This window comes from Ursus americanus, chromosome 18 (genome assembly GCF_024610735.1).
Source record: "Ursus americanus isolate L20-20 chromosome 18, mUrsAme1.1.p, whole genome shotgun sequence".
Taxonomy (NCBI): Eukaryota; Metazoa; Chordata; class Mammalia; order Carnivora; family Ursidae; genus Ursus; species Ursus americanus.
The window spans coordinates 30,569,566-30,592,818 of NC_142144.1; the positions used below are offsets into that span (position 1 = coordinate 30,569,566).

The 23,253-nt window shown below is 46.2% G+C and overlaps 1 protein-coding gene and 1 long non-coding RNA gene across 2 annotated transcripts in view; one reads left to right on the top strand and one right to left on the bottom strand.

Annotated features, from left to right (window-relative positions):
* Window positions 1-14,431, bottom strand: part of NR4A3 (nuclear receptor subfamily 4 group A member 3) — a 36,384-nt gene extending 21,953 nt beyond the window's left edge. Inside the window, exons 1-5 of the mRNA XM_045780680.2 lie at window positions 13,953-14,431; window positions 10,547-10,720; window positions 7,308-8,299; window positions 3,420-3,549; window positions 2,783-2,955 (exon numbers count right to left, since the gene is read on the bottom strand). Of these exons, the coding sequence (XP_045636636.2) occupies window positions 2,783-2,955; window positions 3,420-3,549; window positions 7,308-8,297 (1,293 nt within the window). The 5' untranslated portion in view covers window positions 8,298-8,299; window positions 10,547-10,720; window positions 13,953-14,431. The remainder of the gene's footprint in view (window positions 1-2,782; window positions 2,956-3,419; window positions 3,550-7,307; window positions 8,300-10,546; window positions 10,721-13,952) is intronic.
* Window positions 14,432-16,390: 1,959 nt separating this feature from the next.
* The window catches only part of LOC123781083 (uncharacterized), a 354,804-nt gene continuing 347,941 nt past the window's right edge, over window positions 16,391-23,253 (top strand). The window contains exon 1 of the long non-coding RNA XR_015727381.1: window positions 16,391-16,573. This is a non-coding gene — a long non-coding RNA (uncharacterized LOC123781083). The remainder of the gene's footprint in view (window positions 16,574-23,253) is intronic.

Consider the following 23,253-nt stretch of genomic DNA (forward strand, 5'->3'; position numbering starts at 1 on the left):
AAATGTGATCAGCATGCCTTCTGTGCCTTCATCCAAGTTTTTGATGAAAACTCACTGTATTTTTAAAAAGCCTTTTAATTTAATTGATTTTGGTCCAAGTTTTGATAATTTTGTAAAGCTATCTAAAAGCAGGAGAATCCAAGTTATGAGGTTCAACCTGATTCCAAAACAATGCAATTAAAATAAATATGCTTTACAAAATTGAGCAAGGCCCCAAAGGTAGTATTAACGTGACCCAGACTCTGGCATGGTCAATCTGCTATTTTGGACAAAGCTAACAATTAAAGTGGGTAAATGTTTGTTGATGAGGATGATGACTCCAGTCTAACACACTGAATAGTGCAGAGGCAAGCAAACACACTGGATTGATTTTTCAGTGTGGAGACAGTTCCCAGCTGGGACAACTCAAAGTGCTGGGGAGGGTTTGCCACTGCATGACTAATTAGGCCATGTAGACCAATAATTGGATAATTTGGGGCCAAAAAATCACTCTGGGGGCCTAAGTTCTCTGGACTGACCATCGGTAGTGACTTCCAATGCCCTGGAACAACGTCAGACCATTCTACAGGCTCAGCATAGGCAGTGTGGAACAGCTTCATAATTCAGACAAATTGCATATGGGGAGGTCCAAAGTTGCTTCAGGGAGAAAATGTCTTTACTCTCGAATGTTTTTCTAGCACCCACTCTCATGGAAACCAAAGACACAGTGAAGCCTGGTATTTAGGAGCACAGACTTTGGGGTCCAACACACTTGGCTTCTAATCCTCTCTCTGATAAATATCAGCTATGTGACTTTGGGCACCTCACTCCTTTAACCTTTCCCAGTTTTCATCTCCTCGTCTGTGAAATAGATGATAACACTTACCTTAACGGTATTGCTACATGGCCCATGACACATGTAGTGTTCATACATTCAACAAACGGTAACTGAAGAAAAGTTGGTCAGGGAGATAACGTACAGGGCACTACGCTAAAGCTTTGACAAATATCATCTTATTGCATCTTCTTCACAGACCACCCCAGGAAGTAGATACTATTGTTATTTCTCCATAACACAGATGAGGAAACCGAGGCATTACGAGGCTTAATCAGTTGCTCAAGGTCACCCATCTATTAAATGGTGGTGTTGGGATTTTCAGGAGGCCTGCATGGTTCCACAGCCTAAGCCCTTAACCACAGCATTATTCTGCTAGACTATTATTTGAGACTTGACTTTAGTTAAGAGATGCTACTTGTAATCAGAATAAGAGTCCTCAACCTTTGGTGTGAAGGGTCTACCATGCTTCTCATCCAAAGTCTTGTGATTAGGTGTGGAGAGGAGGCGTCAGAGCCTATAATGACAGTGCAGCACCGTCAGGGTCATTTGTTAAGGCATTTAGAGATCCAGCAAGGCAAAAATGATTTGGTGCAATGGATGCCCCAGAATTGCTAAATGAAGTGAGAAATATAGGGAAAGGTATGAAAACTGTTTAGTCCAGTGCCAGGCGCAAACTCATTTAATCAACTCATGTTACTAGCCTTACAGGCTGTGAAGACTATAAAGATGAGGGATGGAGGATCACAGCAGGTATACCAATCACCCCTTCATTTCTGTCAACACTGCAACCCACAAGGAGGGCACATAGCAGACACACACACATGCTCTTTGCCAGCTCTTCCATCAGAAGGCTGAAATACTGATTAGACTTGGGGAGGGCAATCTGGTAGCAGCTGCCAAGCCAGCTCAACCAATTGGAGATCCCTGGACTGGTCTTTCTCTCTCATCTGTGCGCAAACTGTGTTTCTAAATTTTCTTGTATTAGAGAGGGGGTAACTATCCTCACAGTTCACAGCTCTTTAAATGGTGAAATGACACAACAGACTGCAATGTCTAGCATGCAGAAATAACTCAGTAATTGTGGTCTTTTTCCTTTCTTTCCCTCTCTGGTGAGACCCTGCCTTATTAGAAGTTTGCTTCTAATGTTTACACATTTGCTCAGAAAAATCGCTTCTCATGGTTCTCCTCTGTGTTATCCAAATTTCTGGGAATTTTTGGAGTTCAGACTGATGATGTTTCACCACATCTCGTAAGAAATAAAAATACTGATATGCTTTGGTTGACTTAAATAATAATACTGGTACTCATTTATGGTTTTCAAAACCATCATTCCTGTGGGACTGATGTACCAAACATCCCTCTGGGGTTAAATATTATAATCATCTCCACTGTAGGGATGAGAAAGCTAAGAGTAGAAGTCAGGTGACACTGGCAGGAAGCAGCAGAGGCAGCATTCCATCCCGGTCCCCCTGATACCTCCCAATGTCAAGGCCAGAGCTCGCTCCTCTCCATCAGTGGTCTAATCCCTCCGAATAAGCAGCAGGTAAACCAGTGCCGATGCAATCGGGTAAACTGCTGAAGGATGACTTGAGGCTCACCCAAATGGTTTGATCACAATATGAAAAAAGCGGTAGTCACTTCCTCTAAACCACGAAAGAAATCTACACATTGTAATTCACCTGTGCAGATTTTCATTGGCAAAACCACCAGGAATCCTGCAACAATGGTACGACAGGTGCAGCACTGTCAGGGTCATTTGTTAAGGCATTTAGAGATCCAATAAAGCAAAAATGATTTGGTGCAATGGATGCCCCAGAATTGCTAAATGAAGTGAGAAATATAGGAAAGGTATGAAAACTGTTAAGTCCAGTGCCAGGCGCATAGTCATTCAATCAACTCATGTTACTAGTATCATGAACAGAGACCTGATCGTTCATTTGAAAAGCAGGACATCATAAAACTTACTCTGGAGTAATCGAGATCTCTGGGTGTTGAGTCTGTTAAAGCTCGGACAAGGGCATTCATCATACAGATCGGAGGAGAAGGTGGAGAGGGCTGAGAAGGTTCCTGCTGTAATGGGCTCTTTGGTTTGGAAGGCAGCCGACCTCTCCTCCCTTTCAGACTATCTGTACGGACAACTGATGCCAAGAGAAAGAAAGAAAAAAATGTCTTCAAAGATATCCATGAAGAGCCATAAATCACAAAAAGGAATCAAAACACATTACAGTTGAGCAATCATTAACGAGACCAACCATTTAAAAGTGGCAGTAAGTTTGGAATTATAGCCACACAATGATTTAATGAGAGTTGAAACAAGCAGCATGAAAGTCACCCATACTTACATCTGGTAATGAATTAGCCCTAAAAGTCTCCTTCTTAAATAGAACAGAGATGTATGTACACAAGCTCTCTATTGATTTTGAGAAATTAGAATAAGTAGGCCGCAGCTATTTTTAAATGGTAGTACACACCAGAAAAGTAAAATGTTGGAAAGAAAGGGAAACTAGGAAAATTCACCATCCCAACGTCAATATTAACAGTTTTTTCAGTGGTATCTGAGAATACGTATGAGCATGCTGAATAAAAAGCATTATATTCATACCTTCTTTAACCATGCCGACACTGAGACACTTCTGAAATCGACAGTACTGACATCGGTTTCGACGTCTCTTGTCTACAGGGCAGTTTTTATTTGCCAGGCAAACATATTTTGCATTTTTCTGAACCGTTCTCTGAGAAAACACAATACAGAGATAGTCAACTAATAGTTTCTGGAAAGAGGTAGGACCTGACAAGATGTATTTTAATTACAATGTGAAAAGCGACAGTGCAATTCGTATAATTAGATAAATTTAATTTCCTAACACGCTAGCCTGCAGGAAAAACAATTTTATTAGTGTTAGCTGCTGACAATGAAAATCATCTCGGATTGTTCTGAAGCAAGTCTCAGGAGACACCCAAGTCTGAATGATAAAATCATATCTGAAATTACCAGGTCAACATATCATACCTTGGAGGATTAGATTATCTCCACTTTTAATATCCCTTTGGGAACAATTTTCTACTTGTTCCACTCCCCTGATTATTGCTGACCTTATTAAAATAAAATCAAAATTATCTGGGATGTACTTTGTTGGCTATCACTATTGTAAGTCAAATATCACAGTACCTGGCTTTGTTCCCCAATAGAGATGAAATCATAAAAAGCAAAATCAGGACTTGACTAGTTAAAACATATAGGAAATGTTTTTATGCAAAAAAAATCACTATCACTTAACCTGCCTATATCATTTATTTTATCTTTAAGATATTAAGATAATACATATTAAGAGAATATTCTCTTAAGAGGCTCTGTATGGTAAACTGGTTATTTTTGATTTTTGAAAGCAAAATCTTAAAATTGTTTACTGAAAACCACTATCACATCTGAAAGGAAAAACAAAAAGAGTAAAAAAAAAAAAGGAGGAAATATGAGAGCTATAAATTTTCAATAGAAATTCCTATTAATAAGTTATTTCATAAATGACTATTGACAAAGACATCAAAATAGCCATATCATAAGCAACACATCATAAACCTTGGGCTTGGATATAAAATGATGTTTTATTCTTCAGAATCACATATAATTTTAAAATGACACATGGAGAAATAATGAAGCATATTTTATGCTCCAGATTTTTAAAAAATGATTGATTTAAAAAAAAATTAAAAACATTTGTGCAAGTGGATGTATATTTACCACCTAGGGCAAAATTATTCAGAAATTACCTGGATCTATACAATTCCAAATAGAGCAGAAAGTTGGAATTTATTTGGTAAGCCTGGGCTGCATGAAAAAAAAAAAAGAAAGAAAGAGAAAGAAAGAAAGATAGAAAGAAAGAAATCCAGATAATTTGAGATCGGTGATCTATTTTGGGACCAAAATTCTAGATTTACTTTTAACCTTTTCCTTTTAGTGATTCTCAACCCCCATGTATTAGTTTTCACCCTATCACCTTTAAATTTCATTTCAGGGAATGGTTTCTAAACTGCTTCTGTGACTTTAAAAATCTACCAAAGCCAGATCCATTTAGTTTAAAATGCAAAATTCCAAAACACAAACATATCTCTGAGTTTCCAGCATTTAAATTCTCAACAGTCTGTAAGGGTAGGAAACTTATGTTTCCTGAATGAAGCTCTCTTTCATTGGACATGCAGTAATTTCTAAAACTATGTTTCTTGCCATCATCCTCAAGGCTATATGCCAATTTGAGTGCTGGTGGCATTTTGCTTCAGGTATACATCTTCCCAATAACCTGAAACCTTCCGCACATTTGTGTTTGCCTGCACAGTTTAAGGACAGGGAGAGATCGTTATGGTTCAATCACTGAATTCCCATCATTAACTGCACCTCATGTCACATTTTTAAAGAATTCAATTTAATGGTAGAAAGCCACTGGGTAAAACCTGCTCCTGTTCCTTTAATTAACAGATCTGTGGGGTGGTTCTCCCCCATCCTACCCCCACCCTTTCAAGTATAGATTTGTTTTCAAGGCATTGCTGCAGAAAAGGGACGCTGTTGGGGAACACTTAATTGACATTTCTAGACTAGGAATGTATTACCACTCCTGTATTTTGGTTAACTCTCAATTATTCAGAGGTGATTATATTTGTGGGTTAATCGTACTTCTCTTAATTGTTTTTCTTTCTTTTACCCTTTTTGGCTGCCTGTTTCAATGCCCTTCAGCAATTTCACTGAAATACTGTGAAAATGAAATCTGCTACAGGAATGTGGTTAACTTGGAAAGAACCCTGGTAAAGCATGAGCAGTTCAGACAGAAAAAAAATGGCTAAACTGAGGGTTCTACATTTAAAACATACTTCTGCATACCTCCTATATGGCACTAGACATATTGCAAAGTCTTCCCACAAACATTTTCTCATTTATCTGCATAATTTAATTAATCTCATGACGCCTAACCCCAGATCAAAAATAACTGTTGCTTGCTGGTGGTTATACCAATCCACATACATGTGCATTTTAATAAATACTTTGTAGTTTTCATTTAATGATGAACTGTTTTATGGCCCTTTAAAGATGATAAAATGTGTTCATATCTGCTTTAGCTAATTTAATACTCATAGCTCTTCTCTGAATTTTATTCACCTGATTGGAAAATGGAAGCCTAGAAAGACATATCATGTTCAACATCATAGATTGGTAGGTGACAGATCAAGGACTCCTGTTTGAGTGTTCTGACTCCTATTTTAACACACTCCCAGTTATATGCTATTGGCCTCCCAAATACCAGTTACCCAATCAGCATCTGGTTTCCCTTTTCCCTCCACCCTGCCCAGCACTGGAGTCCAGGGAGTGGTTTTTGTGGCAGAGCATTTGTGGGTTTGCAAATGCCTGACATAATGGCCAAGGGAGTGGGGAGGGTGGCACAGAATTAAGTGTCTGAAGAAGTCTGGGAGTCAACAGCAAGAGTAGGGCGGCAAGAGGACAAGGCCTCTTCCCCCTCAACAGTAGGAAGAGCACTGACCTCAAGCGTTGAAAGAAACCAGCTGGAACTGCCAAGCATGCCACTAAATCACCATTTATAGAATGAGCAAGGCTTCTCTTTCTAGGCTTCAGCTTACTCAGGGGTGAGATATGGGGGAGGATGAAGACCCTTCCACTGTAAGATTCTCCTGTGGGTCTATGGGGTCATGAACAGTGTCTACACCTGGCACTGTGTGTGGCACAGAGCTGGAGAGGACTGGTGAGACCCCAGCTTCTATCTTCTACAGAGCCAGCTGCCCCAAACTGCAACCAGCTCATTGCTCCTGTCTATTCTGCTGTGGCAGATCTGCAAAGAGGGTGTATACTTTGGGAACATGCAAGCATGAATTGGCATCCTGCCTCCATCTCACTCTGAGTGTGTGTCTTGGGGTAACTTGAATAACCTCTCTGAGCCCCCACTTCCTCATCTGTGAAGCAAGGATAATTAATACCTACCCTCAAGATACTGTTAATAAAAATAGCTAGTGGGTGGTCAGAATTCAATCTCAGGTCTGTCTGATTCTAGAGTCCCAGCTCTTATATGAGAATTAAATGAGATACAAATGTCCAGGGCCTGGCACACAGACCCCATCCCCTCAGATACCCTGCATGGACAGAGGAGGAATATAATGAGGCTTTTGCATTTTTTTTTTTTTTTTTTTAAGGCCAGGGATCCTTTTGAGGTCTGCTAAAGGCTCTCTCCAGAAAAATGCTCATAAGGTAAAGCAAAGTCAGGAGGTTCACCGCCCCCTGGAATCCATCCAGGTCTGCCTCCGGTAATGGACCTCAAGTTACAACCCCCTGAGAGAGTGTGTGTGAAGGTGCTAGGAAGGGCTACAGGAACGCACAGGGTAACAATGCCACTTCTCCAAGAGGAAAGGACCCTCTTGGACGCTCACTTGAGGGGGTGGCAGAGGAGGCTGGCTGCAGAGGGGAGGGGGCGCCAGGAGGAGGCGGAGCGCTCACCTTGAAGAAGCCCTTGCAGCCCTCGCAGGTGCGCACCCCGTAGTGCTGGCAGGCGGCATTGTCGCCACACACGGCGCACGTGCCCTCGCCCGACGACGAGCTCCTGTTGGGCGGCGACGGCAGGCTGGGGCTCTCGCCCAGCAGGCTGGACGCGGTGGGAGAGGCCGTGAGGCCGAGCGGCGGGAAGGCCAGCGCGGCCGCCCTCTTGGCCAGCGGCAGCCCGTACGGGTGGCCCTCGAGCGCGGCGGCCTGGCTGCTGGCGGCTGCGGCGGCGGCGGCGGCTCCCAGCGGCAGGCTGAGCGCGGCGGCGGCCGTCGGGTCGTACCCCAGGTGGTGGCCGCCGGCCGGGCTGGGCGCGGGCGGGTGCGGCGGCGAGGGCTTGAAGTGGAAGAGCGGGAAGCGGGCGCCGGCCACGGTGGGCACGGCCTTCATCGGCGGGTCGAGCAGCGGGCCGGGAGCGATGCAACTCTGAGCCGAGGGCAGCGCGTCGTCCCACAGCGCCCCCGCCTGCGGGGGGAAGCCCGGCGTGGTGGGGGTGGATGGCGGGGACTGCTTGAAGTACATGGAGGTGCTGGGCAGCACCTCGTCCTCCGGGCCGGACGGGGGCGGAATGGATGGCTGCTGCTGCTGCTGTTGCTGCTGCTGCTGCTGCTGGTGGTGGTGGTGGTGGTGGTGGTGGTGGTGATGGTGGTGGTGGTAGTCGTGCGCGCGGCCCTCCTCCATCTTGATCAAGGGCCGCGGCCCGGACGGCTGCATTTGGTACAGGCAGGAGGGTTTGAGTTCGTAGTTGCTCGAGTAGCCTTCCATGAAGGTACTGAAGCTGGGCAGGGACGTGGTGGCGGTGGCCGTGATCTCAGTGCTGCCAAGGTCCATGGTCAGCTTGGCGTAGTCAGGGTTCATAATCTCCGTGGTGTATTCCGAGCCATAGGTCTGCACTGCATAACTGGAACCTGGAGGCGAAGGGCTATACTGGGCTTGCACGCAGGGCATATCTGCGGGACAGGGAAAAGGGTCTTTCAGAAGCAAGTCAGCACTCTCTCCTAGCTGGCAGGTAGCACCGGATTCATTGCTCTCTAATCTGGGAAACGGGAGAGGGAGTGCCATCCTTTTCTCCTTCTGCTAGCATAGATTTAAAGCTTCATGCTTACTTTCTTCCCTGGGAAGAAAGCAGACTCCCTGACAGACTGTCAAAGGGGCCACAGGATGCCAAAACCAGGCCTCCTGGGGACCTCTGCCCATCTTCCCTCCCTTACCCTTGTTCTCCACCAGATCTGGGAAACTTGATTCCTTCCTTCATACGCCCAGTGATATTTTGACAAAGTGGTTTTGAGCCCTATTAACTAGTTGGGGATGGTCTGAGCCACAAGTCGGGAGGACAAAAAAAAAGCCAGTGAATGCTCTGTTGGTTTATTTTTGGGGAAAGAGGCCACTAGTCCCCAAAGTCACACACATTGATTTAGAAATCTATGAGTTAGTTAAAAAAAAGAAAAAAGGTGTCCTACGTGGGACTTACTGGCCAAGGGAGACTGACATCCTAACATTTTATGAGTGCCAATTGAGCCTACCCACACGCATTGTGGTCGCTTTCTCCCACCCCCTCCCCATTTCTCCAAACACAGCTAACAGCCTACACAAACTGGACCCCTGTTGATGACTTCAGCCAGCTAGGTGGAGAGGTGGGAACATAGGCCCAGGAAATGGACTCGGGGGAGTTTGTGCCATCTGCAAAGAAAAAGATCAGCAGCTGCAACAAAACACCCACCAAACATGCTCTCTGCCATATACAGTGTATATATATATATATATATATATATATATATTCCAATTCTGACTAATAAAATGTATCAGTGGCGGTTTTAAGACAACGGTTTACAGCTACTGTAATAGGTGAATTAGCCTACAAATTTTCTTATGACAGAAGAATTCGTACCTCTGCAAAAGAGAGCAGTTCCTTAGTAGGTTCAGTTTCTCTGCCAGCTGACTGTGTTGAGCCCCCAAAGGCACTAGTATCCAGTATGCTTATTATTGTTCAGAGAGGGTGACCTGGATGCGAAGGCCTTGAGAATTATTGGATCTAGTGGGTGATTTTCTAATCTAATTATTTCTCTTTCTCTATGGCTAACTAGAAATGATAAAATGGGCAGTTTCTGGTGGTTGGTTTTTCTTAACCAAAGGAAAAGCAGGTGCTTCACCTCTGTTTGGAGTCTATGGTATAGAAGTTGTGACTAATAAAAAAAGTGAGTACTTCACATTTCCTTTGACATCTTTCTCTTACCCACATTTCCAAATCTGATTGAGTCATGCGTGTATGGGATGAAATCTTGACTTGAAAAAAGGTGACGAGGGCCTGTTGGAAGAAGCAGTGATAAGGAGAGGCCAGTTCAAGCCTTCATTTTCCAAGAAGGGCCTTAAAAACACTCACTAGTTTGAAGTTCAAGGATTACTTATCCTGGTGTCTTGTTGTTGGGGTGAAATGAAAGGCTAATGATTTAAAAGCAAGAACACTGCCCGATGTTCCATTTGTTCTTCCTTCAGCACCTCTAGGATTTCCCCATTAGTCTTCTGTCATCTTTCCTTGCCAGTCCCTATGCATTGCTCTTCTTTGTGTCTGAGGTTTCCAGCTAGAATATGAGTTTGCTTGGTACTAAGTTCTATTTATCTGCATATCTTTGGTGATTACACAGTCCAGGCACCTGGTATGTCCTTAACAAATGCATGAAAAGGTGTTACAAGCCAAACCTGAAATCCTTTCCTTTGGCCAATTCAAATTTACTCCTTGGTTTTCAGCTCGAATGCTTTTTCTCTTTTCCTCTGAGTTTTAATAATCCAAACTTTTGCATCAGATGATTTGGGTTTTATACAAACATAAATGTTCTGTATTGCTCAAAGAGAGCCCATAACTTTTACATGCATAAACTGGATATAAAAGGAGAGCAAAAATGGAGACATTAAAATGTATAAAACGATCCTAATCTATTGGTGTATGACATTTTTCTTAGGAAAAATATTTTTGAGAAATGCAACGCTTAATTTAATCTGGCTGCTCCACTAGGTAGCAACAGGGCGTGGTATCCAGAGGAGCTTCGTGCAAGGAAGCCACCTGTGCTGTGAAATGCGTGGCCAGCAGTCACTGTCCTGGCGCTGGGCAAGATGAACAGCCTGCCTGCGGGGTGTGTGGCTCCCCGCACCCCCACCTCTCCCAACCTGGGAGGAATAAGGGGTCATGCCTTCAGACCTACCTGGAGGATATCTTGCGCGCTGAATGGTGGGGCTGTGGGTCTCTCCAGCGGAGGCTGAGAGGGTAGGAGGCGGGGACGTCCGGCGAGGCGAAGCGGTGGCAGTGCTGCCTGGCTCCGCTGAGGGTCCAGGCTCAGGGCTGGGGCTTGCCGGACTGCGCTCTTCCGCAGTAGGCTCTGCGGGCACCGGGAGAGAGGACAGAGCTCAAAGTGAGACCAGGCTGGTCGTCGTGGCCTGGGCTGGGCGTATTGGGAGACGGTGGTTTGCTAGGGGGTCACTGTGTATCCTACGTTAATTACAAAGAATTGTAAGGGCAAGGAAGCAGTGCTTAAGGTGAACGGGGTTCCTGGGCAAGCAGCATCACACCGCCTTGGGGGGGAGCCACAGAAAGGTTGTCAGGCACCCACTGCGCTCACCGCCGTTTTGTGGCACCCAAACCTAGGCTAAAAATAAGTGCATTCTGTCATCGTCCAGAAATTGATCTCTCTTGTCCCCACAATTGGTTCTGAGCTCGCCAAGTCAGGAAAACCCAAGAAAGAGCTCCTGAGGAAGAGTTTCGACCGAATTCGAGGAGTCAGTAAGTGTGCACGAGCGGAAAATAGCCATTTTCCAACTCCACTGCCCCCCCCCCCCCCGCAGAATTTATACGTTGCATAGGAAATGCACAAGGTCCGGAACGAATGCGTGAATGCCCCGAGGAATTAAGAAAGTCTGCGCTTTTCATTCTAAATGCTAATGGAGCTTCGCTTCTATTAGCCGCGAGTTTTGGGGGCCAGGGGTCAAGCAAACAAAAGGGCATGGTGGAAATAGGCCCGCGCTGGAAACAAGTGGACGAGGCAGTTGGAGTTCCAGGCTGGTGGGATGGGCGGAGGGAGGCCCCCTGCACCCAGCAGGAGGTATCCCTGAGGGTGGGCGACTTCGAGGCTCGGGGCCATCCGGCGGCCCCGAGGGGGCACATTCCGGAGGGCGCCGAGAGCGGCTCCGGGGCGAGCGTCTCTGCGCACAGCCTCAACGAAACTTTGTATCTGGAAGCGCAGCTCCGCGGGCCTTGGGGGAAGGATCCACTGCCCCAAACTCTGGCCTACAGCGCCCCCTTTGCCTGGACCCGTTCATATCTCGAGGGTTGGGAACGTGAAACCGAAAAAAACCCCAAAACACAACCCAAAAAAACCTCGGGGGTGCGCGGGCCGAGAGAGGCGTGTAAGTTTCGTCCCCCGCCGCCCCTGCGCCAGCGGCTTGCCTGAAGGAAGAAAGAGAGGGGGTATCGGAACCCCCAGGTCCCGTAAGCCCTCGAAAGCCAGGAAACCGGGGATTCCCTTGCCACCCCCAGCCCCAGCTCCGGCCCTGCCCCAGCCGATCGTACGGAAATCTTGCGCTTGTTCTAGCTCAAGCACCGGCGGATCTTCCCACGGCTGTAGCAAGAGCTTCCCGTCCGCCCAGAATTTTCAATACGGGTCTCCAGGAACCTCCCACCACCTCCTGCAGTAGGTGCCCTCATTCCTGCCCTCCCCTGGGTCCTTTCGAGCGGAGTCTTTCCCCGAGGATCTGCCTCTGACTCCGCGGGGCGAGGGTTGCGTCTCCTCAAGGAAAGGGCTCCCCTCGAGCGCCGCGCGTTCGCGGGAAAGAGCCACACCACGTTTCCTACAGCTGAGCCAAGAGCCCCACGGCTCCCCCCCCCCCGCCCACTCCCCTGGCGGGTTACCTAGGCAAAGCCTCCGCGCCTGGAAACACGTTCCGCCGCTCCGGCTAGCGGCCGCCGGGGCCGGGAGCACTGAGCCTCGGGGTTGTAAATTAGGTAGAAATAACTACCTCTGTCAAAGCTCCTTTCTTTCTCGTGGGCAGACGAAAGGAACACCCCCATGTTCCCCTCCCCGTGGTGAAGTGTGTGGAGGAAACCGTGAAACGCACCATTGTGACCGGGGCTCCTCCGCGGAGTTTCCAACCCTGGGGAGCGGGGGCGGAGGTTGGGCGGGGGCAGTAGGAGTGGAAGAGAGACCGACAGAAAGGGAAAGACAGAGATTCTCAGAAAGACCGAGGGAGAGGAGACAAACCGCGGGGGAGAATTTCTGCGAGCGCGCGGTCGCAGGGAAGGGAGTGGGTGGGTGTGGGGGGAGGGAGCCGGTGGAGGTGGCTTGGCCTGAGGAGTCTTTGATATTCACATTAGGAGCACCTTATACAGGTAAGATAACTCGAAGGAACTCTACCTTCATTCATTGTGCCCAGTAGCCGCCGTTGGGCAGCTTTTTCTTTCCTCAACTCAGTTCTGTAAAATATTTCTCCGCCGTGGGAATAGAAGATTCAGGACAGATTTGCCCTTTACCTCTCTCCTGGCACCCTAAGGCTCTGGGATAACAGCCCGACATTTCTGATTACCAAACTCCTTGCAGCTCTTTCCTCTGAAGAATCTGGAGGCATAAATAAAAGGCAATCTCCAGGAACGTTCTTTAGAATCAAGGGACAAACGCTTTCTCTCTTAGTACTGACCCAAGCTTCCAACGGGTTCGAGAGGTGCCTTTGGTAGTCAGTCTCCGCAGGCTACGCTCTCATAACCGCTCTCCCCTCACCACTGAGAACTTTCATTTATTTCTATTAAGAGTAAAACACTTAGAGCAACTTCTCCAAAAGCGCGAGTTCTGTTAGTTAAGAGAAAACATTCCCACACCAAGCCAAGGCCCGAAGGAAAGGAACACTATCCCCACGCGTGTCCGGGCTCGGGAGTCGGCAATTACACCCGATTACCTCTGAAGGGAAAAGTGTACACCGGCAAGTAGGCTACGCCAGGCAGACGTGCCTTGTGGAGCCCCAGGCTCATTTCAATACAATAAGCTACATTCCTACAATTACGCCCTCTTTCCAGAGATCATCGGAGCGACTTTGCAAACTCCAACCACTGCTGCCCATGACCCTTCCCTCCCAAGCTTCCTCCGAGTCAACCAGCTGGGAGTCACCATTAGGTACATTAACTTGGACCCACCGGAGCCCCTATTTTCAATCTTAGTTAAAAGGCAGGAAAATTACTGCCGTTCATCACTGGAGCTGCAACTCCCTGCCGCTGCCGCCGCCGCCGCCGCCGAGAGCATCATTACCATGACAACTAGAGCCGAAATACCCTGAATTACGTCTCTGGAGCTGCTACCGAACAAATCCCGGTCCTCCTCTTTGTTAGAGGCTTTTCGCCTCTTCGGGTGGGGGGAGGAATCCCACGAGCTCCAGAGATCCCCGTGAGCCCGCTACAGGGTAAAAGTTTCAGATCAGAACCTACCGGGCGGCTCAGCGAGCAAAGCCGGAGCGAGGAGGCGAGGGGGGAAAAAACCCCACACTCAAAGTTGTCAATTTCAGGAGCGACGCTTCCCAGCGCGCCAACTTTTTAGCAAGTCCCCCAATTAACTGGGCGAATCTCATACGTACTTGAGTGCTGTGGCGGTTCCGTCTTTAGAGCGAGTTTCTAGAGAGCTGCCCCGAAATCTGCACTGGGGGGGAGTCACAGCTGCTGTCCCGGAAGGGCTGCTGTGTACAAGCCCAGCGGCTCCCAGAGGTGGTGAGCGTCTGGCGGGGGATGCTGCGATCCCGACTCATGGGAGAGTGCCGGCGAGGGGTTCCGCGGGCGTCCTGGCTCCGGCCGCGACCAGGGGGGTGGATGCCTCCGCAGTTCCCACCTCCAAGGCCACCGCCGGCGCTGTCAGCGTTGCGAAGTGAGTCCGGGAGAGGCGTCCGGCTGCCGCGCGGCTCTGCACCGGCGAGGGCGCAGGGCGAGAGGGGTGTGAGCGCGCGGGAGAGAGTGGAGTGTGTGTGCGGAGCTTGTGTGCGCGCGTGTCTGTGTGTGCGAGTGAGGGAGCGGGTGTGAGCTTGTCTGTGTGTGGGGAGCGGAGGAGGAGCAGGAGCTGGAGGGGTGGGGGGCGGGAGGCAGGAGACTCCGCTCTCCCGGCTGCGCGTTCGCTCGCTCTCTCGGCACGTCATTTATGCCACAGGAGCCCTAGCGGCCTCTCCATAGAGTGCCTGGAATGCGAGACGTCAATGTGACGCCATGGGACGCTACGTCACCCTCCTCCTCCCTCCCCTGGCCCAGCCGGTTCCGCGTGTGCGAGGGAGGGGGTGTGTGTGTGTGTGCATGTGCGCGCGCGCGCGCGTTCCCCGACCATTCTCAGGGCTGCACAATGGAAACTGCGCGGCGCGACCAGCCCTGGCAGGGGGGCCTTTTGGACCCGCGCCGCTAGCCCCTTTGCAGCGGCGCTGCTCGCCAGGGCGCTAGTCTGCTAGAGGGTGCAGCGGCCCGCCCGCGGGTCAGGCGGGACCGCCCAGCTGTCAGGCTCGGGTGGAGCAGAGTTGGAGGAGTGCGGTTGGCGCGACTCCGAGGCTGCCCCGAGGCATGGAGCCAGGGAGAGGGGGTAAGGGAGAGGACAGCTCTTCCGAAAGGGAAGGCTCCGCCAGCCAGCTTCTCCGAGTGACCTGGCAGCCGGTGCAGGAGTCAGGCACCGGCCCGAAGACTCCCTGAGGTGCAGCTGCGCTTTCCTCAAGCAACAGTTCCAAAGCTGTTTAAGCCTCGCTGGCCCTCGGCGTCTAGGCTAATCCATCTCCTCCTCGCATCATTTGCTGAGTGCGTGTTTCGCGCAGGGATGCAGATGGCTCTGGAAGATAAGGTCTTATTTCATTATACTAAGGTGTGGATTTCCTAACTGGACCCACTATAACCCAACTGAGGGCACATCCATCATCCACGTGCGCGCTGCAGCAGAAACTACTTAACGTGTGTAAAACAAACACACACGTGTTGAACAGCTGAGCGGGTCTGACTGTTACAAATCATGCCCCCCCCCCGCAGAAATGGAAATCTCAGATCACACTTTCACTTTTTGATGGTTGCCCCCCCTCAATCTCCCAAATTAAATATTTCGAAATCAATCAACAGGATTTATTAGTCAGTCCCTCGCCATGGGATTTGCTCTGGTCTTCTGGGACACATTTGTCATGAAATGGTGTGCAGAAACCCTGGGCGACTGTGTGAGGGAGAGCAATTTCTTCCTGGAAATGATGAATTTAAGTGTGAATTTCTCGCTGCAAACAAAAACAAAAATTTATCAAAGTTAAAGTCTCCTAGTTCCAAAGTGCAGCTGAGTGAAAACAACCTCTTTTAGATATGAATTTTTGAGGAGGAGAAAATATTTGAGTGCAACAACCCCGACGGCATGGTCTTCATGCAGTCCGCTTAAATCAGGCGTGACATTCTATTTCTTTGACATGTCCCAATGTTTGCGTGCGTGTGTGTGTGTGTGTGTGTGTGTGTGTGTGGCGCAGTGGGGGGAGGATCCCGTTGACAGCACACGGCTCAGAATCGAAGTTAGCGCCAGAAACTTGAAAACAAAACTAATATATATATACGACATGGGTATATTTCTTCGATTCCACTTCCACTTCAGACAGGGTGGTGTGGAGAACACCGTGGGAGGATGCTCCGAAAGTTGACCCGGCAGAGGCGAACGGAGCCTCTGCACCGCCGCGGGTTCCAATCCAGTCTCGGAAGGAAGGAGGGCGCTGCTACATTGTATCCATTCAAAGGCTGGGGGGTGGGGGGAGCAGGACCTGGAGCCGCGCGGCGCTGACGCACAGGAGGCGCGTGATTGACGCAGGCGATGTTACTAAATTCGGCGGTTGGCCGGGCCCCGCCGCCGGCGCGCGCCGCAGATAGCGGAGTAGGTTCCCCTCGGTCACCCCCGCCCCTTCTCCATTCAGTGCTGCGCGGGGCGGGGCGGGGCGGGGCGGGGCGGGGCGGGGCGGAGCGCGCGGGGCGGGGCGGGGCGGGGCACAGGGGGCGGGGCGGAGTGCGCGCGGCCGCGTCGGGATCCGGCAGAACCAAATATAGTCGAGCCTGGATTATTTTTAGCCGGGCCTCGGGCGCGAGCCCGCCGCGTGAGGGGGCGCCCTGACCCCGCCAGGAGTGCGGAGGGGGCGGGGGCGGAGTCGCCATCTTGGACCCGGCTCGACCCCGTCTAGTGACCGGCGGCGCTGGGCCAGGCTCTGCGCAGGGGGTCGGGGTGAGTGGGTGTGAGCCCTGGGAGAGAGGGGGCGCGGGGTGTGACGGGAGAAGAGGGCGAGACGCGGGCGAGGGAGCGAGGTGCACGGCCCGTGGGGCGTGCGTGTGTGTCGGACGGCGAAAGCCGTCTGCCAACTTGCTGGGCAGTCCGGCCACCCGGCGGCCCGGCCAGCCCCGAGTCGCGTGGGGGCGGAGCCGCCCGCGGCCACCACTTCCTGAGAGCCGGGGATACCCCTCCCGGACGTCACGGAGGAGCCGAGGCGGCGGTGGCGGCCCGGGGCTCATCCTGCACTTGCATCACGGGTGCAGCAGCAGCTGCTCTGCTCCTTTGTGGCTTTTTCCCCTGTTGAGTAACTGCTTTGTTAACTGAAAATACCATGACGGGCCAGTGTGATCACCAGCTCAAGACCTCAAAGAAAGTGAAGCTGTCAGGCAAGAAGAGGGAGACTCCCCTACCCGGCTGCGATGGTATCTGGTGGGTGGGTGTGTAGAGAAGCACTTGACAGTTTCCACGTATTACTTCTTGCCTAATTCTTCACCCCCAAGAAAGTTTAAAAATACTTTTATTTCCATGCTGTAAAAATTTCATGTGTTCTGCACCCCACCCATTCCCTCTTCAATTTGAAATCTCACGCAGAACTGGAATCACTGTAAAGCAGGAACCCTAAAATTAGGTACAGTTGTTAGGAAACAGGACATCTTTTAATTTATTGAACGAACTCCATTTTCTAAATGTTAATATATAAAAGGTCCTTGACCACTCAAGGTAGTTGTAAAGCTACCAAGTTTGTTCATATGAATTGGGCTCCTCCAATAACCGTTTTAAGCCCGTATCCTTGTTTACCTTAAAAAAAAAAACCCCAACCCATCCCTGGCCAAATATCTCCAGGTAAAAGCATTTCTTTCTTTGAGTGGATATGTCTTTCTGGACTTCTGTTATTGGTTGACTCTGTGCTTTCCTCCACCCCTTGCCTCGTTTACATCCTTTCCTTCCTGAGTATCGGGTCGTCAATCTTTGTTCCTCGACCGCTGCTGGGCTGAGGGCTGTTGTCTGATTGCACTGAGCCAATCAGCTGGCTTAGTGCTCCTCTGGGTAGGAAGCTGGACTGACTGTTGGAGAGGTTCCAGTGGTCACTGATAAGTGGCAACATTTTTGCACTCAAATGGAAAGTCATAGAAGCAGAGACAAGGCTCTCTTGCAATCTGGGACACCATCCTCTCCTTAATCCTAGGTCCCTAAACCTATGCAATTCCTCAAACAGAGTGAATCATTCTCTTTTCTTTTTGAAATTACTCTCTATTGTTCTATACCTTTTCATAAGTTTTCATAGAAATCACACATAATATTCTGTAAGCCATATGTAATATGACTCTCAGTTATCAAAATTACCTTTTCGATGACTATTTTGGATTAATGAAACGTAATACTTTATAATGGAAGCTTTTCTTTTGGGAAATCAAATAGAATAAGACTACCTTAGTCTGTGAAATGTTGAAAACTTACCTAGTTTGGTCCTTTTCCTAGAAGAGGGACATTCACTTGTGGCCTAATTTACACACACAAAGCAAAGAAAGCAGTTATTTTCTGTTTTCATGGTACTTATGGCAGCCAATCTGTTAAAAACTCTCTATGAAGTAACTATTACAAATTCACTGCATAATAGCCTTTCATTCTGTTTCAGTTTCATAGGTGTAGTCTTCAAGAAAAGAAAAGTGCTCTTTCTCTTGGAAAATATGAAATTTGGGGGAAATTTATTGCGTGTGATATAAAACAATTGCTTTAACAAAGTGGTATTTAAAAAATGCTCTTCTGATTAAGCAATGATATATAATGTTGATTTTGCTAATACAAAAAAAATGAAGATGAGTCTTATTAATGCGAAGATTGGGTATAGAAAGGTGAAATAAAAATTCCAAGCCAGAAGTTGTTACCTAAGGTGAAAATAGGAAGGGAAAATGAAAGAATTGTCTAAGTCCAAGTCTCTAGAATCACTGTAGAAGTTCTATGTTATATATGCATATATATGTGCATATATGCAAAATAAAAAATATAAATATATAAAATTTGGTAACTGCAACTGACATTGACTTACAAACTGAAGTGTTCTGCGCCCAGGAACATGGGACTACTGTAGTAATTTTCTGTCTGATCTGCCTGCATACCCTGTCTTCCATATCAATTCTATCGTTGCTCAACAGCAGCTGGATATTGTCTTCAAAGTTAAACCCAAAAGTATCCACATCCTGGCTTCTTTATTTCCACAGAATTTCCCCATTCTAGTCAAACTGGTATCTTTACTGTTCTTCAAACATCTTTTCACCCTCCCACATTTGTTCATAGTTTTCCTTTGTATGACACTCCTTCTTCCCATTCTTCTCTGCTTATTGAAATCTTATCTTTCCTGTAAAACTAGCTCAAGAAACGAACTCACATTATGCTTTAGTCTTTTATAGAGTTCTTATTTTACTGCTTTTTCTGCTTTTGTGTCCATAGTTTATTCCCCTGTCAAGCTATAAGCTTCAGAGACATGCTTCACATATATTTGAAATTTCTGTGACACCAAAGTTTAACATGGATAGTAAACATCCATAAAATATTTCCTCCTTCTAAATTTGAATATAAATAGAGAGCAGCCAAAATATAAATAACAAATTATATGGATTAGGAGATTCTTGGCATGAATGGATGTAAATGAGATCATATGTTAGTTGTTTTCTTTAACCTCAACTTTGACTCTCCTGATTGAAGATACCTTGTCAAAGTTCCTGCCACAAGCCCAGACAGTTGCATGGTGAGAAAAGGAAATTGCAGTTTGGCTTGTATCTGTTATATCTGCATAGGAAGATTTACTATGATTTTTTTTTTCCCCGATTGACTTTGGTTTGAATCTTATTCTACCTTCTTTCTTTCTCTGTTTGCACTTTCTCTTATGCTGCTTTTTCTCAGTGATGGACTGGATATTGTAGGCTAGGAAATGTAATGTCGTCTTCTTTTGGAAAAATTTCTTAAGGTTTAGAAAATTGAGAACTCTAACATCTATGTATAATGAGTTAAATACAAAAATTTCTTAATTTCCTATCTCTTCCAAAATATATTTAACTGGATTTCTATGACACTATATGTATGCTGAAGTAAATTAGGCAAGGACATTTTAGAATTATATTTGTTGGAAGTTTTAGAGAGAGACCCATGTGACTTAGAATATTAAAATTTACTTTAGGGGTGCCTGGGTGGCGCAGTCGTTAAGCATCTGCCTTTGGCTCAGGGTGTGATCCCAGCATTCTGGGATCGAGCCCCATGGCAGGCTCCTCTGCTAGGAGCCTGCTTCTTCCTCTCCCACTCCTCCTGCTTGTATTCCCTCTCTCGCTGGCTGTCTCTCTCTCTGTCAAATAAATAAATAAAATCTTAAAAAAATATATTTACTTTAAAAGGAAAAAGTAATATAATAGATCAGGGAAGACTTTCTATGTTATGGAAGATTTTAGAAAGAGTAAAAACTGAGATAGACTATTTAATAGTATAAGTGCTGATAATATTTTAAAATCTCATTAAATAATATATTTTTTCTATTAGTAAATAATAGGCTTAAGAAGAGAGTTTATTTCTTAGTCATGTTTTCCCCAGTTGCTGGTAAACTCTGGAAGACCACAGTGATTTGGGGGAGAAAAGTTATTACTCCTGTGTGATCAATCAGTTCAGGATATCATATATACCTATAAAATAAGATCTTCATTTTAGCTAGAAATGATAGATGAAGTTAATATCTCTTTCCAAATATAACCACATAACCCTTTTTCTTATTACCCAACTCTGAAAAAAAAAATGATTGCCTCACAAGTACTTTAGTTGTTTCAGCATATTCTCCAAGAGTGAGCTGCTGTATTTCAGAGAGAGCATTAGATTGCTTCTCAGAGGCTTGGGTCTGGCTTTGCTGCCATGAGGCTGCCCAACCTTGGGTAAGTTTATTAAGCTTTTTTGGGAGCCTTAATATCATTATCTGTACAATGACATTGTTGGGCTCCCTCTGTGACCTTTCAGGATCTTTTGGGTTTTAAAGTTGAATGCGTTTTTAGGCCAGTTAAGTATTGCAAATCACGAGTCAGCTCTGGTCTGGTCTCCTGTCACTACATGATTGCTGTAGTCAGTAGGCTCAATAACTTTTGTATATAACGTGTGCTTATAATAGTAATATTATATTAAACTTCTTTGGCCTGCTTGATAATTAGTGTAGCTATCGAGTGGGATCTTGGTAGCCTGAGAGAGTTAATGTGCTGCTAGCATCACAGCCTTGTCTTATCCATAAAGCAGAAACAAGCAGAAACCTGGATAGTCCAAAAGTCATTTTATATTTAGCTATGGAGTTTGTTTTTGTATATTCATTTGAATATGGATGAGTAGCAAATCGACTTCATACAAATTAATAAACTTTCATTGGAGTGGATAGTGTTGTTTCAGTTCCTTTCTGATCCTCACTGCATGCTAGGCATAAACCATTTCTTCTTAGATGTAGCAGCCAAGGAATAACTGTCCTTTTCGCTTTTTCCTGGAGAATGACTGGTGATGGTGTGGTTGTAAGTCTTTATATCTCTTTGTAGAGTGTAAGTAGATAGGGTGAAATATTAAGAAGTCTGGTCAAAAGGAAAGTACCAAGTAGGTATTAGGTTGAAAAAATATTAGCACATCAGGTGGAAAGAATACAATAAATTCTGTTTGCAAACTTGTTACATTTGCAGCTGGATACATCTTTATGGATAAATAAGAGCTGACTTTATAGGCTTTGAGAAATACCTGCATTTTAACACATTGCAGGTTTATGTATTATCTGAGGTTTGGAAAGTAAAGACATGGTTAGTCCATTAATTTAGAGCTATTTTTTAAATGCCTGTTCTACATATTTAGGTATCTGGTTTCCTGCTTAGATCATGTAATTAGTAACTGATTCTGATTTTTTTTTTACCATAATACATTTTCCAGTATTTATTCCGCGTGTTTATAGTTCACTACTGGAAAAATTCCTACCCGACATCTGTTCTGAATTAGTTCCCTTTTCCAGTTATGTTTTCCTGTTTTATCGATTGTAGTGATGAGAGTAGAAAGTTGTATTTTAAAGATTTATCCTATTGAAGTTTAGTAAAATTGAAACAAGCTTCCTCATTATTTCTAATTTCTGAGGATGATTGTCTTATTTTAAATTCACATGTTAAGTCACTATTTTCACCCTTTTAAGACAATAGAATAAGTTGGATAAAAATCGAAATCCATTTACCATAATTTCATAACATTTTATAGCTGTCAATTGACTTTTTAGTGACTTTTTCATATTTCAAAAAAAATTTTTAAGAGAAGTTTCTATCATCTCAAAATCTTTTATTTTTTTTTATTTTTTTTTTTATTTAAAGATTTTATTTATTTATGTGACAGAGAGACAGCCAGCGAGAGAGGGAACACAGCAGGGGGAGTGGGAGAGGAAGAAGCAGGCTCATAGCAGAGGAGCCCGATGTGGGACTCGATCCCGGTACGCCGAGATCACGCCCTGAGCCGAAGGCAGACGCTTTAACGACTGCGCTACCCAGGCGCCCCTCAAAATCTTTTAAAATACCTTTTTTGTTTAAATTATCTCTGACATACTAATTTTGGGGGATGAATTTATTGAGCACTTAGAGCAGTTCTTGGCATAGAGTAGGTGCTCTGTAAATATTTGATGAATGAATGAAAGAAGTCTTCAAGAAGTTTATTCAAAATATTCTTTTTTTTTTTTTTTTAAATCCTAACCAGCCTTATGGCCTTACTAACTCTTCTGAGAGAGTTTCCCTTGGAGTTTAGGCCTAAGAGAGCAGCAGAGGAGGCCTGCTGCACATCACTGTGCCACTGCTACTCCACTACCCTGGCTCACCATGGCAGCTAGTCAGCAGAGACTTCTAGTTGCCCAGATCGAGGGCGATACGCCCTGAATTCTACCACTCTGTGACATGCGTTTGAACTAAGCACCAATTCAGTATCCTGAGGAATTGTACCACCTTTTGACCTTAACTACCCCTAAGAATTAATCTCTGGCTTACCTATTTTGATGTGCCTCTTTTACTATGGTACTTTCACAAGACTGTGCTCTCCTCTTCTGTCTTCACCGTCTCTGCCCTGGGCATAAGCAACCTGTTCATCAGTGAGTTCTTCACTTCTAGTCATCAGGTTTCCAACCATAATCCTCACTTTGCTTTTCAGTTCTGGACGCTGCTGTTTAAGCCCTCTTCAAGCGCACAGTCACCTGTCTGCCATCTAGCACCCACAGACTGAGGGACCCCAATGTAGAGTATTTTGTAGATATAACTTGAGTTACATCTACTAAACATTTACTATCTTAAGGTTTTAACTTTTAAAAGGTAATGCCTTCACTTGATTCAAACAACAAAATGTTTAGAAATGAAAATTTCCCTTCCACTCTGTTCCCCATTTATTCAATTCCCATCCTTCTAGAGTTTTTAGATACATATTCAAACCAATACAACTATAATTTGTTTTTCTCTTTTGTATAAATGGAAGCTTATATGTATTCTCCCTTTTTCACTTAACGGTGTATCTTGGAGTTCTTTCTATAACACTGGGAAAATATCCCAGATATATTTCATTTTTGGGGGGAGAGGGAGTAGCAGACGGAGAGGGGGAGAGAGGGAATCTTAAGCAGG